General features: G+C 41.4%; 1 protein-coding gene and 1 pseudogene across 3 annotated transcripts; one reads left to right on the forward strand and one right to left on the reverse strand.

Moving 5' to 3' along the window:
- The first annotated feature begins 617 nt into the window (after nt 1-617).
- Nucleotides 618-4,383, forward strand: RTBDN (retbindin). 2 transcript variants are annotated; one of them, XM_072599451.1, is made up of 6 exons: nt 618-739; nt 1,476-1,668; nt 1,980-2,040; nt 2,463-2,591; nt 3,360-3,456; nt 3,865-4,383. In XM_072599451.1, the coding sequence occupies exons 2-6, from the start codon at nt 1,482-1,484 to the stop codon at nt 4,123-4,125; spliced, it is 735 nt and encodes a 244-aa protein (XP_072455552.1). In that variant the 5' UTR covers nt 618-739; nt 1,476-1,481; the 3' UTR covers nt 4,126-4,383. The 2 variants fall into 2 exon arrangements, with proteins under 2 accessions (XP_072455552.1, XP_072455551.1); XM_072599450.1 differs by lacking the exon at nt 618-739 and having other exon boundaries at nt 1,228-1,668.
- A 7,115-nt stretch (nt 4,384-11,498) lies between these two features.
- Nucleotides 11,499-13,860, reverse strand: LOC140500038 (V-type proton ATPase subunit d 1 pseudogene; annotated as a pseudogene). The gene has a single exon (XR_011965612.1). The product of XR_011965612.1 is annotated as a V-type proton ATPase subunit d 1 pseudogene (transcript).
- Nucleotides 13,861-22,538: the final 8,678 nt, after the last annotated feature.

The raw sequence follows: 22,538 nt of genomic DNA on the forward strand, positions 1-22,538 counted from the left end.
ACTAATTATTCTTCTGCTACCTCATCAGCTCCTTCCTCACCTTCCTGACTTGAGGATAATAGAATAGTCAGACAGGAGAATATATGGAACTGAAGGCAGAAGCTCAGACTACTGCCTCCATGATGCTCCCTGTAGCTCCCAACACAGAGAACAACAATAGGAAACTGTCACAAATATCTATTACACAAAGATACACATTCAGTTACACCCCACACACGCACACACAATACACTATGGTAAGCTCTTACAGACACTGACATCCATATACAGCAACTTAAGAGACACTTTTCCCATTTTCCTCCCCGATCCTCAATAATGATGACAAAGACTCAGGTCTGGGCCACATCCTGTCCCCTACACACACACACACACACACACACACACACAGAGAGAGAGAGAGAGAGAGAGAGAGATAGAGAGAGATTGAGAGAGAGATCCAAGTTACACAGACACATTTTGAAATCCAGCCACTGTTCATTTGATTCACTTCTCCAAATCACTTTTAACAGTCCCTGTAAACTGGCCTCTTGGGCCGTGGGAGCGGCCCCTTGTCGACTTCTGCCCCGCCCCTAACCTCTTTCTTCTCCCTGACCTCCCCGCCCCATCGCACCCGGTCCCTCCTTCTCCTGGATCAGCTCCTCCCTCCCTTCCCGTGTCCTGGAGCTCTCACTAAGTCGACTGTAAGAGAAGCGGGGAGCAGCGAACCTTGGACAGTGCTACCTGGAGAGGTTGGAGCCAGGTAAAATCCCACCAGCCCAGGGTCTCAGGTGCTGAAGGAAGAAAGAAACATGTTGCTGCCCTTCCTTCACGCCCTCTTTGGGACTGAAACTTTCAGGAGACCCGGGATTCCTTTGGAGGAGCAAATAGTTAGATTCCATGGAGTGCGGCTCCCCTGAAGTCCTCTCACCCAGACTTTGCAACCTGAGCCCTAAATGAGCCAGGCAACTAGTTATATGCAGAGATGGGGTCTTTGTGGCCACACGTGGACCAGACTGTTCGAAGGTCTGAGGGAAAGCAGCCACAGCTAAGCCGATTTGGCTCAGCAGAATGAGGGAGGGATGGGGGGTGGGGGGTGTTGTGGTAACTATGGCTCTGGCCCTTGTCAAGGTCACCAGTGCTTAGACCACAGCAGACACCTGGATGAAGGTGCAGAGCTGAGGCATCTGGGAGTCAGGAAGCTGGGGTCCTGCTTGTAGTATGGGACTGGGAGGAGATACCCCAGGGTCCCTGGTGGGAGGAATTGAGAGTTGAAAATCGAGGATCCCAAGAATGAGTTGGCAGTTTTTGCCAGGATGAGCTGTATGCTCAGCCAAGACTTTCTCTCACCGGTAGCCCCACTGCCCCTGCCTAGGCAGTACAATTCTGTGGAGAGGGGTGATCAAAAGGGAATGAGACAGGATAATGAACCTGTTACCTCCAAAGGTACTATTAAAGAGGACTCCATGCAGGGACTCAGCTTAGTTTCTGATCCTCAGGTGGACATGAGAGGCAGTGTGGCTTGGGTCCTAGGCCTAGCCTGGTCCATGAGTCTGCTGGGAACCCAAAGGGTCTTAGGGCTGGCTGGAAAAGATGGTGGTGCTGGTAGCCCCAAATGCCTGGGTTTGGGACAAGCCAATAAAGAGCCCAAGTTCAATGGTGCACCAGGTTGGTGCGGACTCCATTCTACTGGTAAGTGATACCCCTCCCATTTCCAGTCTTCCTGGGCTAGACAGATGGTTTCCCCTCCTTCTGGACTTCCCACCTCCCTGAATTCACTCAGGAAATGAGAGAGAATGAGAGGGGGGGGGGAATCTTACCCTAAGGCTGATTCAAGTCACCACTATCTTGTTTCTCACCCAGGGAGGCCCCAGCTGCACCCAGAGCCCCTCTCATGATCCCAAGTTCAAGAATTTCAGGGAAGGGCAGATCCATCTGATGCCCCCCACCCCCTGATCCAAGCCCCTCTTCAGTGCAACTTACCATTTGTCTTTCTTCCTCAGACTCCCCTGTAATGGCAGGCATCTGCCTGATTTGGGATCGCTGTGGGGGCTTGAGCCCCAGGTGAGTGCAATCCTTCTATTCCCTCCAGTGCTGGACTACCCTGCAATAGATTGGTAATTAATACACTAGAAGATGTGCATGTTTTTTTTTACATGATTTGAAGACACTCTGGAACCTAACCATAAAGACTCCTCATATCCCTTAAAGTCTAACCTAGAAAAAATGTCTGGACTTTGCTTATTTTCCCCTCTGTACACCCTACACCCCTTGCTCCCCTAGCCCAGCATGTGTCTGTGGAGTCAGTTTTCTTTCTGTGAGGCAACTGTGGTTAAGTGACTTGCTCAGGGTCCCACAACTAGTAAATGTCAGAGATCAGATTTGAACTAAGGTCCTAACTCCAGGGCAGGTGCTCTATCCACTGAACCCTGTGGAGTCAGTTTTCTGAGACTTCAAATTCTATGATCTCTCTTGGGCTCCTCCAGGTGTGAATACTTCCTACGAAGTCTCTCCTATTTCTTTCACTGCTCACCATTGGCAGCCAATTGGACCCATCTGGAGAGGCATGGGAGCATCCAGGCCCTGCCGATCTGTGCTGCCTTCTGTGATCGGTGGTAAGACAGGGATAAGCCCAAGGGTATGGGTAAGGACTTCAGAGGACTTACCTTATTGGAGAAGGATCCTATAGTGCAGTTAGCAGTCTGGGACAATTCTAGGGGAGGGACCTGATATGGGGAGAGGTGGAGGAATGAGTCAGTACTAAGGGTTAATAAGGAAGGTAGACATTTCAATTAAGGTGCATTGAAGCCTGTATCTTCAAGTCCTTTTCTAGTCATCCCTGACCAGGATGATACTACTGGTCTAGGTTGGGTAGAGGGTGGAGGAAGTTCAGACCCAAGTGGGTCATTCCATGTGGGGCCATGGTGATTAAATTTCAGAGGCAGGAAGGATTGGGGCATTTTCGTGGTGGGGTATAGAGACCTGCCTGGAAGTAGGTAGCCTGGGGAGACTGGTCTAGGGGGGATGTGGGAAGCAAAGTTGGATGAGTGGGACCACAAGGCAGAAGATACTGAAGGTCTAGTTTAGAGCTAGTAGCTATGGATTATTTTTGACTAAAAGAAGGAAGGGACAGGGTTCAGAAAGGCAGAGAAAGATGGATGCTGGGGAGAGGTTAGCTGTTCAATAGTCCAGGTGAGAGGAGGTAACAACAGTCTAGGGTTGGGAGTCAGAACACTGGTGCTCCACTCTTGGCTGTTTAGTTTTGACAGCTCAGATGAGGCCCTCTCTGGTCTGGGGTGTGGAGATAAGGATTGGGACTAGACTACCTAAATCTCTTCCATTTCTGAAACCATGATTCCCTAGTCCTCTCTCTCCCTACTCAGGTTTTCAGCCTGCAAAGATGATCTGACCTGTGGTCGAAACTGGCTCTCCCAATCAGAAGGAGGGATCTGTGAGGGCGGCTGTCTCACCTTTGACCAGGTGAGAACCCACCAGAAGTTCAGTCCCAAGTGGCTACAGGTGCTGCCAGGTCATGTCCCTCCACACTCTCCCGTGGTTTTGGCTCAGACCCTCCCTCATGTCCACACCTATCCTTCCTCCAGATATTGGCCAGGCCCTTTCTTGCATGCTTTGTCTTTGGCCTAGGTCCCTTTATAGAGACATTAAATATGAACCTCACCTCCTCTTTTGCCCCCATTCCATATCTGACATTCACCCTATGAGAGGGGCTTTGCTTCTCTGGCTGTCCCAGAACCCACTTCATTAATGGGTATTGCTCAGCCGCTCTCTCTTCTCCCCTTAGTCTCACCCTCCTACCACTAAAAGTGGATCTAGCTAGTCCCCTCTCATCCACTATGGATGCCGTTCTAACCTGGGCTGATCCTGCAGACCTTCCTGGACGCCAAAGATCTGTGTGGTTCTGCGCTGGGAGACTACCTGGTTGCTGCGCCTACTCCCTGTCCCTGCCTTCAGCTCTCCGTCTCTGACCCGCAGCCGCCTGACCCAGAGATCCCTTTCGGCATCGCCTGCCCAGCCTGGCCACTGCCCGGACCTCGAGGGCGCCAGAGCAACCGGCTCAAACGCGCGCTGCTCCTCCCGCCTGGGGGACTCGGCAGTGGCAGCGGCAGCGGCAGCGGCAGCGGTCCCTAGAGGGTGCGCTTTGCCCGGGTGCAGGGAGCCGGTAGAGGAAGGAAGGGAGATTTAGGGTTGAGAGCTGGGAGCCTTGACAACCCCTCAGCACCCGGGTGGAATCAATGAGAAGTGCCCTCTCATCAGGCCTCCCTCCCCCAACTCCTGCTACTGGCTTCGCGACGCTGAGCGGCCAGATTTTGTTCTCAGACCCCAGAGTTAACAGCCCAGGAAGGAGAATACAACATTGACTCCTCGAATAAAATGCCCAGCTAAAGAGCCCAAGACTCAGTTGTTTCTTGGGGGTGGGGGTGCTTAGGAGGCATTTTAGTCTAGGCTTCTCCTCAGACTCTGGGGAGCCACAGACTGTAATCTAGAGGATAGGGGATTGGGCATGGGACTCTTCCACGCCTACACTGCCACAGTCTTCAGATATCACCCCCAGCAGGTGGAGAGATTTATACAATATATGTTTCAGGGGCAAAAGATCTCCACCCCAGGTTTGGGCCTTTTCCTTGCTAAGACAGTGGAAAGAATACTTTATTTGGAATAAGAAGACCTGCATTAGAATCCAAACTCTGGTTGTTGCTACCTATGTAACACTGGGGAAGTCATTTAGATTCTCTGGGTCTATTTTCTCATTTGTAAAACGAAAGGGTTGGACTACTCTCAGAGGCCTGACTTGTGCCATAGCCCTCCCATACTTTGACTTAGGTTATTCCCTACCCCATTCCCATCTTGCACCCTCACTTCATCTAATAAATCCCTTCAACCACATGCCATCATCCAAAGATTTCAGTCTTTTCCCTGATACTAATGGTTCCTGGCTGTGGACTCATTCAGGACTAATTTCTGGCAGTCAGGCCTCTAAAACAGGGATCGCTTTTATGTATTTGTCTCTAGTTCATTCATTATACCGCCACTCCAAAACAGGTGTTTGGGGTGTTAAGGCAGAATTAGCACCTCTGGTGTGAGGGCTTGCCTAAGCCTTTTCAAGGATGTATATCTACCTTTGGTGTTCACCTGGCACTTCAACTCCCACCTGTGGTTCCAAGAATCTGTGGCATGCATGGAAGCAGCTACACCCCCTAAAACCATTTCTACAGATGGGCTAAATCAGGTTGAGGATAACTGACAGGCCTTAAACCTGTCGGTGAGTTACAGGGATGTTTACTCCCAGCATGTGAAGACTTCCCCTAGCAGAATGGGTAGATGAGAACAATTTGTTCCAATGGCCAAGAGGGTGACTGATGCAGGTGCTAAGGAGTGTTTAGAGCTTGGTCAGACATTGAAAACACCAAGGACGTGCACTGCATTCTGAACCATTGCAACTCATCTTGGCTTTTGTCTTGCCACTGGACTTTGATGACTCTGGAAGAGAGATTGAGGCTGACAACTTTGCCCAACTCTGCCTCACTTAAATCCTGTCCATGCAGAGGTCAAAACATCACCCCATAATGTCATTGGTCCACTTCAAAAACAAAGAATCAACAACAAAAACAACAAACCCCAGAACAGAACTTTGGGGAAAATCTTTTAAACAGATGTTAGGTTTGTCTCACGTCTAGGGTTTCTCCAAAAGAGAGTGACCATATCCCATCTAGAAAGGTATTCAGGAGGGTAAAGGAGAAATGTATGTCCTCCACTACAAAAGAAATGTTTTAAAACACATGCACAAACACACACACACACACACACACACAAAAGACTTATGAGCTCATATTTATTACTTAAAACATGAAACAGGCATTCATAATTCCTATGCTCTCTGCAGATTGATGCTTAAAACATTGTAGGATTTTGTCCTGTCCAAATAGCACATTCAAGGTTCAGATCTTCTGGTAAGTCAAGGCAGACTTGTTAGGTTTGTCCTCCTGATCAAGAGGTCACCTGTTTCTTTGAGGAGATTAAAAATCATCACTTGCTGCCGGGCACCCAGACTTCAATGACTCTAGACATCATAAGCCCCTGATATAGATTGCCAAGGTTTGAAATGTCCATCTCGGGATCATTGTTTGGTCATTTGTGTTCAGGGAAGGAAACATGAAGCAGAATATGCAACTAGAGCTTTGAGAAGCACTCAGACTTACCTAGAAGAAGCACACACTCTCTTTTTTTTCATTTAAGATTATAAAATTCTAAACTTAAATATGAAAAAGGCTGGTATTTATAAATACCCAGTAGAATATAAAAATAAGATTCTATATAAAACTGAATCTCCATTTCATGCCACATGCTTTTATTCTTTAGTATTTTTAAAATACATTTTATTGGAGTCTTACCAAATTATTTTTAATGACACAAATATGGTGCTGATGCCTAAACCAAGAAGAGCCAAAACAGAGAAAGAAAATTATAGACCAATTACCCTAATGAATATTGTGGAAAAGATTTAAATAAAATATTAGCAAATAGATTACAAAAATTTATCACCAAGATAATCCACTATAACTAGGTGAGATTTGTACCAGGAATGCAGAGTTAGTTCAATATTAGGAAAACTATCAGCATAATTGATCATATCAATAACAAAACTAACAGAAATCATATGATTATCTCAATAGATGCAGGAAAAACTTTTGACAAAATACATCATCCATTCCTATTAAAAACCACTAGCGAACATAGGAATAAATTGAGTTTTTCTTTAAATGATAAGTAGCATCTATCTAAAACCATTAGCAAGCATTGGAATAAGTTAGAAACTTTCCCAGTAAAATCAGGGGGTAAAACAAGGATGCCCATTATCACGATTATTGTTCTATATTGTACTAGAAATTTTGGCTTTAACAATAAGAAAAGAAAAAGAATTTGAAGGAATTAGAATAGACAATGAGGAAACAAAACTATCATTCTTTGCAGATGCTATGATGATATACTTAGAGAATCAACTAAGAAACTACTTGAAATAATGAACAACTTTAGCCAAGTTGCAGGATATAAAATAAACTCACATAAATCATCAGCATTTCTGTATAACAACAAAGCCTAGCAGCAAGTGATGGAAAGAGAAATGCATATGTGGAAGACTACCTGCCAAGACAAACCCAGAGACTATATGAATACAATTATAAAACACTTTTCACACAAATAAAGTAAAATTTAAACAATTAGAATAATATCAATTGCTCAGTAGGTTGAGATAATATAATAAAAATAACAACTCAACCTAAATTAATATATTTATTCTGTGCCATACCAATCAAACTACCAAAAAAAATTTTATAGAGGTAGGAAAAATATAATAAAATTCATCTAGAAGGACAAAAAGACAAGAATATCAAGGGAATTAGTGGGAAAAAATGCAAAGGAAGTGGCCTAGCCATAGCAGATCTAAAATTATATTATAAAGTGGCAATCATCAAACTGTTTGGCACTGGCTAAGAAATAAAGTAGTGAATCAGTGAAATAGGTTAGGTACATAAGACACAGTAACAAATTACTATGGTAATCTACTGCTTGATAAACTGAAAGACTCCAGCTTCTGGGATAAGAACTCACTATTTGACAAAAACTCCTGGGAAAATGGGAAAATAGTATGGCAGAAATAGCATAGAGCATCATCTCACACTGTATACCAAGATAAGGTCAAAATGGATATGTGATTTAGACAAAAAGGGTGATACCATAAGCAAATTAAGGGAGCAAGGAATTATTTGCTTGTCAGATTCATGAAGATGGGAAGAATTTATGACCAAGCAAGAGATAGAGAACATTATGAAATGCAAAATGGATAATTTTGATTGCGTTAAATTAAAAAGGTTTTACATAAACAAAGACAATGCATCCAAGATTAGAAGGAAATTGAAAACAATTTTTACAGCTAGCGTTTCTGATAAAGGCCTCATTTCTCAAATATATAGAGAATTGAGTCAAATTTATAAGAATATAAGTCATTCCCCACTGGTCAAAGGATATGAACAGGGAGTTTTCAGATGAAGAAATGAAAGCTATTTATAGTCAGATGAAAAAAATACTCTAAATCACTATTGATTAGAGAAATGCAAACTAAAACAACTCTGAGGTGCCACCTATCAGATTGGTTCATATGACAGAAAAGGAAAATGATAAATGTTGAAGAGGTGGGAAAACTGGAACAATAATTTATTGTTGGTGGAGTTGTTAACTGATCTAACCATTCTGGAGAACAATTTGGAACTATGCCCAAAAGTCTATAAAACTGCTCATACCCTTTGATTCAGGTGGATTTCAGAAAAACCTGGAAAGACTTACATGGACTAACGCTGAGTGAAGTGAGCAGAATCAAGAAAACATTGTACACAGTAACAGCAACATTGTGTTGATGATCAGCTATGAAAGACTTAGCTCTTCTCAGCAATACAATGATCTAAGACAATTCCAAAAGACTTGTGATAGAAAATGCTATCCACATCCAGAGAAAGAACTATGGAATCTGAATGTAGATTGAAGCCTTCTATTTTCACTTTTTTTCTTTCTTATGTTTTTTTTTCCCTTTTTTTCTAATTCTTCTTTCACAACACGGTTAATGTGGAAACATGTTTAATATGATTGTATGTGTATAACCAACATCAGATTGCTTACTGTCTTGGGGAGGTGGGAGGGGAAGGAGAGAGGGAGAAAAAAATGGAACTTAAAATCTCATAAAAGTGAATGTTGAAAACTATCTTAACCTGTAATTGGAAAAAGTACTATTAATTGGAAAAAAATAAAATAAAATACTATTAAGTGGAAAAAATAAAAATAGATTTCATTTTAAAATATATTTTATCTATTTTATTTCCTAATTAAATCTTTTTTCCCCAATAACATGTAAGAACAATTTAAAATATTCATTTAAAAAAAATTTAAGTTCCAAATTCTCTCCCTCTTTTTCTCCTCCCTTATTGAGAAGGCAAGCAATTTGATAGAAATTATACATGTGCAGTCTCCATCATTTTTTTTTTCCATGTGGAGATGCATAGCATTTTTCATTATAAGATCTGTGGAATTGTCTTAGATCATTATATTGCTGGGAATAGCTATGTCTTTTACAATTGCTTGTTGTATAATATTGTTGTTATTGGGTACAATGTTCTCCTGGTTCTGTTCACTTTGCATTAGTTCATGTAAGTCATTCCAGATTTTTATGAAAGCATCCTGCTTGTCATTTCCTATGGCGTAATAGTATTCTATCACAATCATGTACCACGACTTGTTCAGCCATTCCCCAATTGATGCGTATCCTCTCCATTTCCAATTCTTAGCCACCACAAAAGGAGCCGCTATAAATATTTATGTAAATGTATCGCCTTTTGACTTTTCTTTTATCTCTTTGGGAACAGACCTAGTAGTTGGTGGTATTGCTGGATCTAAGGGTTTTATAGCCATGGAAGTTTTATAGTTCCTTGGGCATAGTTCCAATTTGTTCTCAGTAACAGTTAGACCAGTACACAACTCCATCAATAGTGCATTAGTGTTCCCATTTTTTCACAAGCCCTCCAGTATTTGTCATTTTCCTTTTCTGTCATGTTAGCCAATCTGATAGGTGTGAGGTGATATCTCAGAATAGGTTTTATTGGCATTTCTCTAATCAATAGTAATTTTGAGCATTTTTTCATGGGGCTATGGATAGCTTTGATTTCTTCTTCGGAAAACTGCTTGTTCATATTGTTTGACCGTTTATCAATTTATCAATGCCATATTTTTAAAAAGTATATAATAAAATCTTCAGGCTATTCTCAAAACTGTTGTGATCACGTTTCCTTTTGAATTCTTGTTCTCTCCTGTGCATTTAAAAATATGCCAACAACCCTCTTTGTCATCATTATCGTGAACCCATTCTATCCTCCATTCGAATTAAAAATGAAGACAAAGAATAAAAGTCCTTTTGACAAATAAATATACCCCCCCCCGAAAAATTAATCTAGCCAAGGGTCATATCCAAAAATGTATTTCTCTTTCTGTATGTCATCCATCACCTTTCTATCAGAAAATGCATAACTAGCTTTATTACAGATCCTCAAGAGGCAAGTTTGGCCACTATGTCGATCACAGTTCTTAAGTCCTCAAAAGTTGTTTTTCTTTACTGTCTTTGTATACATTTTTCTCCTGACTGTTCTCACTTCATGCTTCAGCAATTCATTCTACTCAGGGCTCTCTAAAATCATCTCTTTTGTCATTCCTTAAGGTACAATAATATTCAATTACATTCATATATTACATTTTTTGCAGCCATTCTTGGGTAGTCTATGAGGCAAACTAAGGCCCCCATTCCCTTAGACTCTAGTTCTTTCTTCTACTTTTATTTTATCTTTTTAATTTTCTCCCCTCAGAATCAGGAAGTTTGTTTTGTTTGCAACAAATTCTCTGTTATTATCCTCTATTATTATCTTTGCCATGCCATATACTCTCCATCCCCATACTTATTTCCCTGGCCTATAGTCAGGAAAACTCATCTTCCTGAGTTCAAATCTGGACTCAGACACTTCCTAGCTGTGTGAACCTGGGCAAGTCACTTAACCCTGTCTGCCTCAGTTCCTCATCTGTAAAATGAGCTGGAGAAGGAAATGATAAACCACTGTATTATTTTTGCCAAGAAAACTGCAAATGGGGTCAAAAAGAGTCAGACATGACTGAACAACAGGAGAAAATTTTCAGTCTGTTCTACTTGACTAAGATTTAACACCTTCTCTTCAAAGTTGTTCATTCTTCATTTCCTTCCTCCAGAGCTTTCATTTTATTTCTTCTAGGTATTCATGGGATTCTTAAGAGAAATTATATTCTCCCCCCTTGAGTCTCTGCTTGCAGGAATCTTTTAGGAGACCTAGATTCATGACAATTTTTTTTTACAGTTTTTTTAAACTGTCTTTTATTATTCTCTCCAGCTTTAGCTCTTGAATTGGGGCTTTCTGCCAGAACATGGCTCCCACACTTTTCTATGCTTTTTAGGGGAGAGATAGGCCCTGTCTGATCTCAGTCTAAATCGTCTGAGTTCCTGCTTTGACCTCCCAGGGTTAGGCTCCTCTGGATCTCTGAAGTTCAGAGTGAAGTCTCTTTAGCCCCTGCTGCAGCCTCACAGAGCACAAAGGGACCTCAGAGGCCTTGGCCCTAGGATGTCCCTGCCTGAGTAATGTAGCACCATACTAGTTGCTGCCCTTCTCTGTAAGGCTTCCAAAGTTCCTACTTGGGGGTTTCAGACCACCCATGAGCATTCCTGAGGAAGATCTCTGTTCTTGGTACCTCCAGACACAGAATCCTGCATAATACTTTTTCTTGTCCTGTCTCTGGTCATACTAGGATGCTACTGAGCACTTGCCCTGGCTTTACTGGGGACCCCCTTTCTGATTGTCCTCAGGCTTTTTGGCTGACCTCTTGTCAAAAATTCCATATTGGTCATGTTCAGAAAAATACGTCTCAATCTGCAATGTCTTTCACTTCACTATCAGGAGATGAGTAGCATGTTTCATCATGAGTCTTTTGGAATCATGGCTAGTCATAACATTGATCAGAGGTCCTAAGTCTCTTTTTTAACATTTTTTTTTTAATTTTTTCACAGAATAGAAGCTTTATTGTTAGGAGAAACACAAGAACTTAGGGTGAGTTTGAGGGAAGAGAGACACCCCAGTTGGTGGAGAAGGTTCTGCATAGTTCCCTGACCTGTACCAAAGCCTCCTGGTTAAGGATGATATTGTTACTAGAGCCAGAGCCCTGGCTTATGTTTGTGGGAACGTGGGTGGGTGGGGGAGGCAGGTCTATGTATGTATATATATGTATGCATGGGTGTATGTTGTGGAGAGGGATGTCTATGTGGGTTACTCCCTTGTCCCTAACACTATACTGGGAATCTCCACTGGGAATAGGGGCCTGAGGCATATGAGGGGAAAGAGACTGGTAAGAGTTGGGTAAAAGATAGGGCAATCAAGCTGTTTTTTTTGAAGGAATATCAAATGCCTCAGAATGCTTCTCAGATGCCTTTAATAGCTGAAAAACATCGAGACAGGGGTACCCCTATGTTCATCTTTCTTAGGCAAGGGTTTTAACAACACGGAAGTTACAGAGGTCACTTATGGGAGTGGGGGGCTCAGCTCTGATACCAGGCTTAGAACCCCACCCTTTAGCATCAGAGAACCAAGTCTAGAGGTTGGGGAATGGGAGAGAGGGAGCCCTGCTTCATCAGTATTAAATGCACATGCAACAGGTCAAAATAGTGACCACTACAAATACACATATGCATGAGGACCCACCATCTGTGTCCAGGGGACCTTGTGGAGTCATGACCAAAAGATAGGAAACAGGGGGATCAGAGGAGGGAGCTAAAAGATGGGGACATAGTTATGGATCTTGGTCCGGTTGCCCTGGGCGATGCACTCAGCGATCCAAATAATGTTACGACACTCCTGCTCCTTGAGCTTCACGAAGGCATAGAAGACACCAAAGTGGAAGTGGTTGAGAAAGGTCATCTTGTTCAGTTTCACCTCGTACTCAAAGAATCGGTCCTCCAAGGTCTTATCGCCGGGATTGCTACCAGCCCTTTCAAAGAGACGTTTATATTGCAGATGGTAGTCAGCCACAGTTTTGACCTCCTTGTAGTCCTCTGCCTGGGCCAGCAGAGCCAAACCCTCAGGGTAGAGCTTCCCACAGTGTGGAAACAGCTTGGCCCGGTCCTCCTTGGAGAGCTCAGTGCCAAACGAGTTGAGGGTGATGATGAAGGCTCTGCGGTCAGCCTCAAATTCCAGGATAGGACACATGTTAAGTGCTGTAATGCCCCCCAGAGAGGTGCAGAACTTGTAGAAAGCCTCTAGGTAGGCTTTGTACAGTGTGTTACGAATGATCTCGATGTTCATCTGCTCGAGGTCTTCCTTAGAGATGCAGTCTTGGAAAAATGAATAGAGTGGGGTGTCCACTAAGATAGCGTTATATAATTCTTCTGGTGTCTGAGCAATGCTCACGGCCTCCATCTGCTCAAAGCTACCTAGTGGGTGGCACTTGTGGACAAGCTCCACAACGCTGCGATTATGCAAGGTCCCTGTGATCAGCAGGATGACGTTGTCGATCATGTAGCTGTAGGTGATGAAGTCCAGGAAACTGGCCAGCGGTTCGTAGGCCTGACTCCTCAGGTGGCGAAACTCGGCCACCATCCTCTCCCTGAGTTTGTCGTCAAGGACTGACACCGTTAGGGGGGATGTCTCATTCGCCAGAAAGTTCCCGTAGTCCGTGGTCTGGAGGTGTAGTTTGACATCCTCGAGCGACTCACACTGCTCCAGGTGGCGGTAATCTGCCAGCTTCAGCAAGCCGGCCTTCAAGCCCCGGATCAACCCTTCCAAGTAGCCGTTGTCCACGTTGAAGTAGAGCTCTGGGAAAACGGACAGAGACATCGCGGCCGCAGCTCCAGCCTCTGGGACCTAATCAAGACCCCGCCCCCAAGAATCAGGTGACGCGTTGCTAGGGACAGAGTTCCTAAGTCTTTTTTTTTTTATTTTTTTCATGTGACTTGCCCAGGGTCACATAGCTAGTAAGTGTCAGGTCACATTTGCACTCAAGTCCTCCTGACTTTAGGGCCAATGCTCTGTCCACTGCACCACTCAGTTACCCGTTGTATCAATTGTCCTCCTGCTGCTTCTGCTTGCTTCGTTCTACACCAGTTCATACAATCGAGGGAATAAATAAGAATTTATTAAGTACCTAGTATGTCTCTGGAGTCTCTGCAACTCTGCTAAACACTTTACAAATAACATCTCATCTGATCTTATTATCATTTTACAGTTGAATTCACCTACTCGGTAGAAGGAGGCTGTGAGCATTGCCCAGACACCAGAAGAATTGTATAACAGCTATCTTAGTGGACACCCCACTCTATTATGTTCTTCCAATTCTGCATCTCCTAAGGAAGACCGCAAACATATATGAACATCAAGATAGAGGTTGTGACTTGCCCAGGGTCACACAGTTAGTATGAGCCTGGATTTGAACTTAGATCTTTCTGACTCCAGGCCCAGGGCTCTATCTCTCATATGAAAAGTAGTATCATCTATCTGCCTCTCCCAGGTTTCACAAAAACCACCTCTTTCATTATTTCTTATCGAACAATACTATTTCATCATATTTATATACCAGCACTTTTCCAGCCATTCCCTAATTGATTGGCACCTCTTTGGTTTCCAATACTTTGCTACAGCAAAAGGAACTGCTATAAATATTTCTGTAGATTCTTAGGTTTGTTTTGTTTAGAACTACTCCCTCCCTTAATCTATTCTTCCTTTGGTTCCTCCCTCTTTCTCCCCTTTTCCTCCTGTTTCCCTATTAAATGAATTGTATTTCTATGTTCCACTTCATGTGTGTGCATTTTCCTGTTTACCAGTTCAGAGGACAATGAGGTGCAAGTGTTGCCCATTCCCCTCCCCACCCCACTCGTCCCCAGCTTCGCTTCTTCCTTGTCTTTATCAATCAACCTACATTTGTTCTTCTATGTGAGAAAATTTCCTTCCCCCAGTCCACCCCTGGCCCCATACAATAACAGAACTACTCCCAGGTCCTCTGTCTAATCAGATTCTCTCTAAGTCCCCTTAATGATGACAGGGTTCACAAGTCTCATCTCATATTAGAATATAAACAGTTTATCCTTATTTAGTCCTTTATAATTATTTCTTCATGTTTACATTTTTATGTTTCTCTTGACTATTGTGTTTGCACTACAACATTTCTATATAGTTCTGATCTTTTTGCTTGGAAGTTCTCTATTTCATTAAAAATCCACCCCATCCCCAACAGGATTAATTCCATTTTTCTGGGTAGGTTACTTTTGCTTGGAAATCTATATCATTTGCCTTTCAGAGTATTGTATTCCAAGCTTCACAATGGTGGATGCCAAATCACGTGTGAGGCTGACTTTGGCTTGTTGGTACTTGAATTCTTTCTTTTTCGTTTCTTGAAGTATTTTTTCTTTGACCTGGAAGCTCTGGATTTTGGTTATAATGTTCCTGGGAGTTTTCATTTGGGACTTTCTTTTGGGAGATAACTAATGGATTCTATTTTGCCCTCTGGTTCTACGAGATCTGGGCAATTTTCTTTTGTCATTCTTTGAAATACATCTAGTCCCTTTTTTTGGTCATGGATTTCAGGCAGTCCAGTGATTCTTAATTAAATTATCTCTCTGATCTGTTTTCCAGATCATTTGTTTTTGCTGTGAGATACCTTACATATTTTTTTCTCCAGTCTTTTAATTTTGTTTCTTTAGTAACTTTTGTTGTCTCATGGATTCATTAGCTTCTATTTGATCCATTCTAATTTCCAGGGAGTTTGTTGCTTGAGCAAGGATTTGGACATCTTGTGCCAAGTTGTTAATTCTTTTTCTAATTCTTTCTTTTATAATTCTCTCTCTTTTTTTTTTTTTTTTTTTTTAGGGACAGCTAGGTGGTGCAGTGACCAGAACATTGGCTCTGGAGTCAGGAAGACCTGAATTCAAATTTAGCCTCAGACACTTCCTAGTTGTGTGACCATGGGCAAGTCATTTAATCACTGCCTGTGTCAGTTTCCTCAACTATAAAATGGGAATAATAATAGGACCTACCTCTTAGGGATGCTGTGAGGTCAAATGAGATAATAATTGTAAAATTCTTAGCACAGTACCTGACACATAATGAACTCAGTATAATAGTTAGCTATTAATATAATATTCTACTTTTTTGTTTAGTGTTTTCATTTAATTTATAAAAACATTCTAATGTGGAATTCTTTTGGCATGACTATATATGTCTGTAATGGGCTTTGTTTTTCTTGCCTTCTCAATGGGTAGGAGAGAAGGCAGAGGGAAGGGGAGAATTTGAACCTGAAAATAAAATGAAATTCATTTTTTTAAAGCAAGAAAAAATTCTGATCAATAAGATGATAAATCATGAGTGCAGAGGACAGAAGATAAAACACGTCACTTACTTCTTGATAGAGAGGTAATGGACTTAAAATGCAGAATGAGGCACACATTTTTGGAAATAGCCAATATGAGAATTTGTTTTGTCTGATGATGCATGTTTGTTCCAGGTGGTTTTTTTTTTTCTCTTTTTGTTCAATGGGAGAGAGGGGAGGGAAGCTGAGTGGGAAATACTTGATAATTGAAAAAATAAAACTCAATTTTAAAAGTTTAAACTCTTTAATGCTTACTTCTTGCTTTTTCTCTTCCAACAATTTTAGTTAAACTTGTACTCAAACTGTTTTTATTTTTGCTATTTTAGTCTTTGGTTGTAAATGCTTTGGAATCATTCTCTTTCCTTGACTTTGTGTCTTGAGTTTCCTGTTACAATAGCTTTTGATAATAGGATTCTTCTTTTGTTTGCTCTTTCATCTAGCCTACTTTTTGCTTTGGGACTTTATGTGAGAGCTGGGCTCTGTACACTTCAGAGAATGTATGGACTGAGCCTGCTGCTATTTTCTTGAGATAGGAGGGACAGCTCTGACTGAGTGTCCCAAAAGTGCTATGATCCAGGGCAAAGTTGGATTCCTGCCCTTCTGCTCTAAGCTCTGAAAGTTTCAGAGCTGAGTTTGAGTCAAAGCATCATGACTATGGGCTTGCCCCATTTTAAGTTCCAGTAGACTGCTGCTAAACTCAGTCACTGTCAGACAGCTAGAAAATTCTGTTGGTAAAGAATAACAGAATTGCAGACTCCTCTTTGTTCTGGGATTCCTGCACTGATTATTCCCATTTAAGGAACAGCCTGGGGTGTTAATTAGAATGAAGATCATACTGCCCTTTTGGGCTCTGAGGCACATAGCTACTGCTTACTTCTGAACTTGCTCCTTAATCAGTACACATCCTAGAGCCAAGGACTACTCCTTAATGAAATGCCTCTAGATGCAAGTCCCCTTCTCAGCCCACCCTGGATTTGTGACCCAGAACTGGATTATTGGCAAATATCTGCCAGTTTCCATGTTTCTCTGAACCCTGCAGAAGTTTAATCTCCTCTGTGCTGAATTTGGGACCTCTTCTTGCTCCGATGCACCAATTCTCCCTATATTGGAATGCTATATGACCATTCCCGACTAGACTTTGTCCCTAGTGTCTCTAGACCTCTTTGTCTCCCTCTCATGACCTGACCGGGAAAAAATGTCTCATTGATTTTTATTTCTTGGATTTCCTGATGAAGACTTGCATTTTCTAGATATTTGGGGGCAGGAGGAAAGGGGTTTGCCACACCTCTTCCCACCACTTTATCATCTTCAAGGACATACTCTTGATTCGAGAAACTCCCAGAGCTTCTGGGAGAAGAGAAAAGGAAGGGAAGAGAAGGGAAGGGAAGGAAAAGGAAGGAAAGAGAATAAATATTATGTAGTGTCTGTTATTTTCCAGGAATTGTGTTAAGTGCTTTACTGTCTCATTTGGCCCTCACAACAACTATGGGAGGTAGATGCCATTCTTATCCCCATTTTACAGTTGAGGAAACTGAGGCCAAAAGAGATGTAATATTTGCCCAAATCATGCAGCTAGTAAGTTTCTGAGGCTGGATTTGAGCTTAGATCTTCATGACTCCAAGCCCAGTGTGTATCCACTGGGTCACTTAGCTGCCTTGGGACATCAACCCTCATCCTTGTCACATCACCAAAGCATTTTCTCTTCCTATCGTATAATTCCTTTCTTTCTTTTTTTTTTTTTAATATCAATTAGCTCAGCCCTTCAAAGCTCCTCACTGATGTTGTGTTACAGTATGTTCACACCAGGAACCTTTCTTCAGAGATTCTCATACTCCTGTTTTGCTGCCTGATAGCAATGCCAGCAGAACATTGTTATTAAAAAGATGGGCCTTCACCTTCATGAGAAGCTTGGATTTATTAAAGGAGTTTTGCTTTTGCAATTTCCTGAAATCAGTTCATTCTACTCTCCTTTCTTTTGTTCAGTTCTGAGTCCCACTCCTTGTCCTTCTGTACAATGTATCCTAGATCTTTAGAATTCACTTTATATTGGGGGTGGAACTAAGATGATAATAGCAGGAAGCAGTACACAAAACTCCTCTGAACAGACCTAGAAAATGCATCAGACTGAATCCTGATGGGGAAATCCAGAAGAAATCACAGTGAGTTATTTGTCCAGCTCAAGTCAGCATAGGGAGATAGAGAGGTCAGGATGATGGGGGCCCAGGGTAAGAAGAGATTCAAGACTCATACTGGGGTACCTTCAGACCCACACCAGGGCAGCACAGCAGCTTTTTCATCCAGTATCCACTTCCAATCACAGATCTTGGGGGACTGGAAGGAATAGTGTTCTTAAGTAGAGAGACCCTGGGCAGTATAAAAAGAAAGAAGTTCAGCAGTCAGCTGTAGCGGTGTGCTTCAGACACCACCCACCCCAGGAGCAGAGCAGGGTCTCAGTTCCAGCATCTAGTCCAATTTGCCCAGAAATAACGAGGGCAGGAATCTCAGACCAAAGGGGAACCTTTGGTTCTGCCACTAAACCAGTATGAGAGGGTCTGGATCTAGCAACATATAGTCTTGAGTCTACCAAACATAAGCCAGAAACTTGCAAAGATCATACCAGATCATAGCAATCAGACTTTGCCCAGACCAGAGCGTAGCAATCAGACTTTGCCCTGGATCACATCATTTTGAGAGCACTGAAAGCTTTTGGATCCCCGGCCTGTCCTTCACTCCTGGAATAACACAATACTCAATACTTCTAGAAAGCAGTAACAGACCTGCCTTCTAGAAGTACAGCAGAACCTAGACATAAGATCAAGTCCAAGGTCAGGAAGTAGGCTGGAAGAAGGTCAAACAAAAAAAGAACTCCAGCACAATGAGCTATTGTGGTGGCAGGGAGATTCAAATCACACATACAGATGAGAATAACTCTAAAACATCTACAAGCAAAGCCTTAGAAAAATACACAGATGCGGCACAAACTCAATTAGAATTCCTGGAAGATATAAGGCACAAGTTTAAAAATATTGTTACGGGATTGTAAATTTTAATTTAAGTTATAATCTTTTGCTAGGTAAATTTTTTTATTAATCTTTTTTTTTCAAGCTTTAAGTTCAGCTTTGTTCAAGAATAGTTGGGCTGCAAAGAATGAATTGTGTATTACAATAAATTAAAAGAGCTGCAGTGTCCAAAGGGCTTCAAAATATTGATCTAATTCTCCAAACAAAAAAGTTCTTGAGCAGAAAACTGGATGAGAAATGAGAGCTATGAAAGAAAGAATTGGAAAGGGAATTAGCAGTTTGGCACAAGACATACAAAATCTTACACAATCAATAATTAGCCAGTTAGCAATGACAAGCCAATGGCTCCACGAAACAACAAGAAATACTAGAAACAAATTCAAAAGATTGGAAAAAAATAGAACAAAATGTAAGGAATCTATAGCAAAACCAAATGACCTGGAAAAGATGGAAGAAAAAAAAAACTGAAGAACTAACGAACTATCTGAACTCTGTGACTAAAAAACAAAAAAGAATCTAGACATCATATATCAAGAAATTTATATAAATCATAAAAGAATACCGTCCAGATCTCAGAAAAACTAGAGACATTAATCACTTCCTTAAAGAAACTCCAAAAGAGAAACTCCCAGTAACATAATAGCCAAAATCCAGAATGTTAGGTTAAAGTAAAAATACTGCAAGTAGCCACAGTCAAGGTCATAAAAGATTTAGTAGCTTCCATTCTGAAAGAATGGAGGACTTGGAAGTTCCTTAAAGCAAAGGTTTTTAGCCAAGATTAATCTACTCAGCAAAACTAGGTATAATGCTAAGGGGCAAGGGTTGGGGGTAGGGTAGGCAGGCTGGTAAGTATGTGGAATGGACCTTTTATGAATTAGATGAAAAGACCAGAGTTTCATAGAAACTTTGAAGTTCAAACATAGGAGTTAAGAGAAACATTAAAAGAAAAACATGAAAGAATAATAATGACTAAACAAGAATAAATTACTTACATTCAAATATGAGATGATACCTGTGTCCCTTCTTTTTTTTTCTTTTGTGATCCTATATATTTTATTTTATTCTTTTTTTTTTTTGTCCCTTCTGAACCTCATCATCATCAGGACTCACAGAAGGAGTCTAGACAAGGCCTGAGAGTGGAGGGTCCTAACTGAAGAATGGAAGGAGAGAGGAAAAGGACTACAATGGGGAGGGAGAGAGTGGAGTAGGGAGAAGAGAAAGGAAGTTCACGGAAAATTATCTCACATAATCAAGATGCGAAAGACATCTATACAAACAAGGAGAAGGGTCAGGGAGGCTAGCATTTGAACTTCACTGTCATCTGAACAGGTTAAAGGAAAAAAGAATACAGAGAAGGAGAAGAGAGAGAGAGAGAGAGAGAGAGAGAGAGAGAGAGAGAGAGAGATAGACAGACAGACAGACAGACAGACTTAGGTACAGAAGTGCATTTCACTCAACAGGGAAATAGCAATGAAGAAATAGGGGAGGGGGAATTAACAGGAGGCGAGATTGTGGGATTAGTCCTTAGTACAACAAATTTTAAGGATGTACAAAAATGTTTATAACTCTTGAGATGGCAAAGAATCTGAGGGAGCATTCATATATAGGGGAATAGATGAACACATTATACTGTCTAGGCGTGATGGAATATTATTTTGTGGCAAGAAATGATGAAAGGGGTGGTTCCAGAGAAACCTTGGAAGACTCATATGAATGGATGCAGAGTGAAATGAACAGAATCAGAACAATTTATACAGTGGCAACTACAGGGTAAAAAGAATGATTTTGAAAGAATTAGAAACTCTTACCAATGTAACGACCAACCACAACTCCAGAGGACTAACGGTGAACCCACCTCCTGATTGAGAGTTGAAGGATTCAAAGAGCAGAATGAGACTTTTTTTTATATGGAGATGGACAATGGGAATTTGCTTTGCTTGACTATACATGGAATGGAATTTTGTTTTTCTTTTGTTCTTAAGCAAGGAGAGGCAGTTTGGGTTCGGAAGATAAGAAAGTAAATTTTTGCTGATTAAAAAAATACAAATTTTAAACAAGAAATTCATTGTGAATTTTGGGTAAAAGATAGTTTAGTCACTTAGTCTTCTTTCCTACATTTGCTTTTTTCCTCACCAAACTCTTTTTAGTGATTACAGATCTCTTCCAAGAGGCTCTCCAACTTTCCAAGGCCTGAGGCAATAAGTAAGAAGCCAGGAACATCAGGAAGACCTCCCAAACCACTTGGACAGTATACATCTCCACCATGGTGGTCAAAACCTTTGTGAGTATAAGTACATCTCCTAGCTTTATTCCTCCACCAATATTTGGGATCAGAAGATCACTGACCAAGGTTATTTCTCTTATACAAGGAATCTTGGGTGATTTTAATGTATAGAGGGTAGATACTTTGCTCTTGAAGGGTCTGACAAGGTTCATTTTCCTCTACTAAATAAATCAAATGTTTATAACCAGCAAACAATAAGGAAAAATCACAGGGGCATCTTAGATTCTTCTACTTCCGGCAGTCAATTGTGAAATGGTAAACAAATGATCTGTTGTTAAATATTGCTTGAGAAAGCCTGTTTGTTCTCTACTTAAACTCTCATTGAGGATGCCTTTGATTCATATTTAGATGGTTTTCATAAAGATTTTGTATCAATGGGAGACCCAGGGACAACCTAGATCAATAGTTATTGTTGTTTTCTCACCTGTGTGTGTGTGTGTGTGTGTGTGTGTGTATGCATGTGCATTAATAAGGTATTAAATTCTTCCCATGTCTTTGGTATTTTCCTCTGCTTAAGATACCTTGAATATCCAACCCTCAATTCTCTCATGATTGTGCCACCTCTAGATATTTGAAGACAACAATGGAAGAGGACAACAGACTGAAGAAAATTGGAAAAGATTTGTAAAAAGATTATTCTAAGTTGTTTCCTCTAGCAAGGACAATGGAAGTAACATGCTTGGACTTTATATATGTATACAGACTTTATATATGTATAACTCGTGCATGTTGATTGCAGAGTCAGGAATACCTCTAAGATTAAGGGGGAGGGAGTCATGGAAATTTTAGAGCAAAATTGAGGAAATCAGTTTTTATTTTCATGTTAAAAAAAAAAAGTAACAAGACATAAAATGGTAATGGTGAAAAGAGCCCTGAAATGAACATCTGAATTCAAATCCCTAACTCTGCCACTTCCCCATGTATTGCCCTGGCTATTCTCCTGTCTACCCTATCTCAACCTGAATCAATTTAACTCTGTGGTATCATCCTGAATCCTTTATTCCCCCCCACCCCATCCTATAGCTAGTTATACCTTGCCAAACCCAAACCCTGCATTACCCCTACCATTTGCCTCATTCAAATGTTGATTTCCTCCAGGAAATCACAAAACCATGCTGATTGGTTCCCCTACAAATTTGTTATCTAATCTCAACTGGATCCTCACTACAGCAAGGCAATTATCTTATTCCTCTCTTATAGATTCACTATCTAACTCTCCAAAATGGCTGTTCTAAAATGTCTCCTCTCCTCAAGCCACCCATTGCACCCCT

This window comes from Notamacropus eugenii, chromosome 4 (genome assembly GCF_028372415.1).
Source record: "Notamacropus eugenii isolate mMacEug1 chromosome 4, mMacEug1.pri_v2, whole genome shotgun sequence".
Lineage (NCBI taxonomy): Eukaryota > Metazoa > Chordata > Mammalia > Diprotodontia > Macropodidae > Notamacropus > Notamacropus eugenii.